This window comes from Dioscorea cayenensis, chromosome 19 (genome assembly GCF_009730915.1).
Source record: "Dioscorea cayenensis subsp. rotundata cultivar TDr96_F1 chromosome 19, TDr96_F1_v2_PseudoChromosome.rev07_lg8_w22 25.fasta, whole genome shotgun sequence".
Taxonomy (NCBI): domain Eukaryota; kingdom Viridiplantae; phylum Streptophyta; class Magnoliopsida; order Dioscoreales; family Dioscoreaceae; genus Dioscorea; species Dioscorea cayenensis.
The window spans coordinates 19,047,473-19,051,744 of record NC_052489.1 but is presented as its reverse complement, the minus strand read 5'-3'; the positions used below and the strand labels follow the sequence as shown (position 1 = coordinate 19,051,744).

Here is a 4,272-nt window from a genome sequence, read left to right as displayed (position 1 = left end):
ACAAAAACAGGTAAAAACAAGGTCCCAACACAGCCCAAGGGCAAAACCGTCAAATCACGAAAAATAGACTAATGAACAAACAAGACCTAATAAAAAAAAAAAACCTAAAACGGCAGCCGCAACGGTCACCCGCCAAGAAAGCCGGAGACGAAGACGCAACTGTCGGCAAGCCCATTCCCGTAATTTCACACCCTCAACCCCTCGCACATGCGCTCTCTCTCTCTCTCTTGCACTCCCATCCTCACTCTTTGCCCTCAACCTGTTTGATTAACTAACAAAACCCAAACCAAACACTATCCACATTGTTTTCCTTTCCCGGCCCCCTTCTCTTCTTTCTCATTCTATATAACACGCACTCTCTCTCACTAGTCACTGCCACATTGTTTTCCCATGAACCCTCCTAGTCCAAAAGAGAAGGCTCACTTCCCAATGTCCTTTTCTTTTTCTCATACAATGCCCACCATTCTCACTACTAATAACTTCTTCTTCACCATCTTCTTCTTCTTCTTGCTTCACTTTGAGCTTGGCCGAGCAGCGCACTCGCTCGCCGACCCACATTGGCACTCTGCCACTGCAACGTGGTACGGCAGCCCCGACGGTGACGGCAGTGACGGTAAGCTCACGGGTGGTGCTCCCATCCCTTTTTTATTTCTAATTTTTATTTTTATTTTTATTTTTATTTTTTACTTTGGTAGAGTATTCCGTAGCCGTTGTTGTAGCCGTTGTAAAATTCCCTGTGGGTCCAGAATGTGGTTCACACGTGTCAAACTATTATAGGCGTTTCCTGCACGTGATTTTGGGTTTTGCTGCATGTGCTGTCAGTTCACACATAGCCAAAAATTTAGAATACGAAGGAGGAGGAGGAGGAGGAGTTAGATGGGATAAAAGTAAAGTTTTAAGGACTAAAAATGAAGTTTATGACGCACCACACATGACACGTCGCAGGAGGAGCGTGTGGTTATGGAACGCTGGTGGACGTGAAGCCGTTGCGCGCGCGGGTGGGGGCGGTGAGCCCGGTGTTGTTCATGAACGGCGAAGGGTGTGGCGCTTGCTACAAAGTTAAGTGCGGTGACCCCTCCATTTGTTCTCGCCGGCCGGTCACCGTCATCGTCACCGACGAGTGCCCCGGCGGCTACTGTGCCAATGGTCGTCTTCATTTTGATCTCAGTGGTGCTGCTTTCAGTCGTATGGCCGTTGCCGGACTTGGCCCTCAGCTTCGCAACCGCGGCGAGATCCCCGTCTTTTTCAGGAGGTAAATTTTAGTAATTTGATGTCGGGTTTAGATAATATGTTTGGTTTGTATTTATATTTATTTTGATTTATAATTAAAATATTTTTTTTATTGTTGAAATTATATATGTATATTGTAAAATTTTGAGTAAATGATAATAAAATTTGTTGTAAAAAGTTAATAATAAATAAAACACACAATGGATGGATCATTCTGAAAGTAAACGAGGGCAAAATTTTAACTGTTTCATACTTGAAAAGATAGCATCTATTTTGACATGTGATTTGTTCATATTTTTATATAATTTTTAAAAAATAAAAATAAAAAATGAACATTGGGAAGTGAGTATTTTTAAAGTTTTTTTTTATTGTTTGATATTTGATTTTGAGGAGAGAGTGCAAACAAGATGATAACTACTTAGAAAATTTTTATCTGCCATTGAAGGTTCTCATTCCTTAAGATTCTTGTCTCTATTTTGTCTCTAAATTACTGTGTATTGACTGATTTGTTTAGTTCTTTCAAAGTAACTGTAGAATAATATAGTAAAAAGGTCAATGAGTACTAGAATGGCTTTCTTCATTCTGATCTCTGTTACTGTTACTGTCTTTGTTTTCTTTGACTGTTTCCTTGGCTCTTTTGTTCATCATGCACACACCTTTCTTCTTTTCTCTTTTAGACCATTTCCAACTTCCAATTCCAACAACACTTGTCACTTAATTATAAAAATAATCCAAATTATAATCATATATGTTTTTTTTTTATATTATTAACAGGACTCCATGCAAGTATCCAGGAAAGAACATTGCATTCCATGTGAATGAAGGATCAACAGATTATTGGCTTTCTCTTTTGGTGGAGTTTGAGGATGGAGATGGAGACATTGGATCCATGCACATCAAACAAGTACTTTTATATCTTTTTTATTTTTATTACTTTAAGATTAGTACTGGTCCTTGCATGCATGTTTTTCTTTTCTTCTTTTTTATCATGATATTCTTTTCAATCATCCATTAAAATACCATGAAAATTTCCATCTTTTAGATTGTGAGATTAGATCAAGATCACACTCACGTGTGAGAGATTATTCAAAGATTGGTGTTGGCCACTTCATAATTGTGATCTCAAGTTAGTTAAATCTCTAATGTTGGCCACTTTCAAAAGAACAAGTAACACTTTTGTCTTCTTTACTTAAGTAACCCTTCTTTTTTTTTTAGCGTTTTAAATTATTCTTTTGGACCTATGCATGATAGGTATATTGCCCACTTTCAAGATTCTCCTTTGCATTACACTAATAATGGCTTTATTATTTTAATTGTGAAGTGGGGAATTATTATTCCCCTAACTTATATTTTTATATAGTTCATATCAAAGTTATTTATATGCAATTAGAAAGTTTGTGCTTAATAATTACCCTACAAATATATATATTTTTAAATATGAATAAAAAAATTAGTAATTTTTCTTCCAGGTTTATTGAGGGTTGATAATTTATATATAAAAGGTGGTAAGTCATTATAAAAAACATGTGTGTTTATATTTTGAATACATTAAGTACCCTCACCACTATGCACAAGGAAACCCTACACTGCTTGTACATAAGAACCTTGCTCACTATACGTTTGAGTGAGAATTAAACCTCCGGACCCTCACATGGGAGCTCCTCACATGGGAATAAATGCCTTTACCGTTAGGCTAATCCAACATTCACTAGTGTTGGTAAATTATTTACATTATAAAAAAAAAGTAATTTTTTTTATTTTCACCGTTTATATTTGACTAATCTCTTTAATAGGTAAGCACTTTCTATTTTCATGATAACATAAATATAACTTATAATCTATGCATAAATAAACACTTGATTAAAAGAAAAAGGAGGTCAAAGAACTCCTTTGAGTCATGCACCCCTAAATAAACATGATCATGGAGTGTGTTCTCCTTTTTATTTACACCCAATAAACATAAAAATAAACAAATAGGTGGCCATAAATAACTAAACACATATAAAGTTAGTTGGAAGCTTTAACTTTACTGACTGGTTTGGTTTGGTCTTGTGTGTGGGAACTATTATGTGATTGCAGTATAATGCAGTTGAGTGGGTAGAAATGAAGCATGTATGGGGAGCAAGCTGGTGCATTATTGGAGGTCCATTGAAGGGTCCCTTCTCAGTAAAGCTCACTACTTTGTCAACACAAAGGACACTCTCTGCCAGAGATGTTATTCCAAGGAATTGGTCTCCCAAAGCCACTTACACTTCCAAACTTAATTTCTCTCCTTAAAATTAATTTTACTTGTTAGTTAATCTTCTTCTTAATTTTCTTTCTTAATTGTTAGAGTGTTTTTGTTCTTATTTTTATGTAAATGTTGTTTGTTTGTTTGCGGGTGATATCCCTGTAGCCCTCTTCTAAAGGAAAGGAGAGAGAGCTTTTGTTTGGTGTGTTCCAATTGCTCTTGTTACTCACTTCCCCTGTTTGGTTTGTGGGATGTGATTGCTATGTTTTGTATTTTTCCATTATATTTTTAAGGGAAAATTACTGTTTACCCCTCGATAATTTCAAAACTTCCCAAACAAACTCGTGAGTTTTGCATACCCTCGTATAACCCTTCCTTTATTGTTTTCACTTCCTTTTTACCCCTGCATGACATGAAATTCCATCATCAGCTTTTTAAACCTTTTTGCATACATTTTTCATTCTTTTCGCATTCCTTTTTGCATCGTACTCATTTCTTAAACAGAGAAATTTCATTTTTTTAAACATGAACTCATTTCTTAAACAGTAGCTTCATTTCTTAAACAGAAACCTCATTTCTTAAACAGAAAACTCATTTCTTAAACAGAAACCTCATTTTTTTAAACATAAAACTCATTTTTTAAAAAAAACATTAATATTTAAACAGAAAAACAAATATTTACATGATAAATTAATCCCTGGATATAAAACCAATTAATCTTGGCCACTGTACATATTTAAATAGAAACAACGATATTTAAGCACTTTTTTTAAACGTAAACGCAATATATTAAACGTAAACATCGATATTAA

The 4,272-nt window shown here is 35.2% G+C and overlaps 1 protein-coding gene across 1 annotated transcript; it reads left to right on the top strand.

Annotated features, from left to right (window-relative positions):
• Positions 1-269: 269 nt before the first annotated feature.
• Positions 270-3,767, top strand: LOC120283398 (expansin-B16-like). The gene is made up of 4 exons (XM_039290076.1): positions 270-613; positions 946-1,252; positions 2,005-2,134; positions 3,310-3,767. Exons 1-4 carry the CDS (start codon positions 391-393, stop codon positions 3,505-3,507), a joined length of 858 nt encoding a protein of 285 aa, XP_039146010.1. The 5' UTR covers positions 270-390; the 3' UTR covers positions 3,508-3,767.
• The last annotated feature ends 505 nt before the right edge of the window (positions 3,768-4,272 follow it).

Excerpts from the sequence above, each read along its gene's own strand:
- LOC120283398 (XM_039290076.1), top strand. The coding sequence starts at position 391 with ATGAACCCTCCTAGTCCAAAAGAGAAGGCTCACTTCCCAATGTCCTTT. Across the intron at positions 614-945 it reads CGACGGTGACGGCAGTGACG|GAGGAGCGTGTGGTTATGGA; the intron begins GTAAGCTCACGG and ends GACACGTCGCAG. Across the intron at positions 2,135-3,309 it reads GATCCATGCACATCAAACAA|TATAATGCAGTTGAGTGGGT; the intron begins GTACTTTTATAT and ends ATGTGATTGCAG.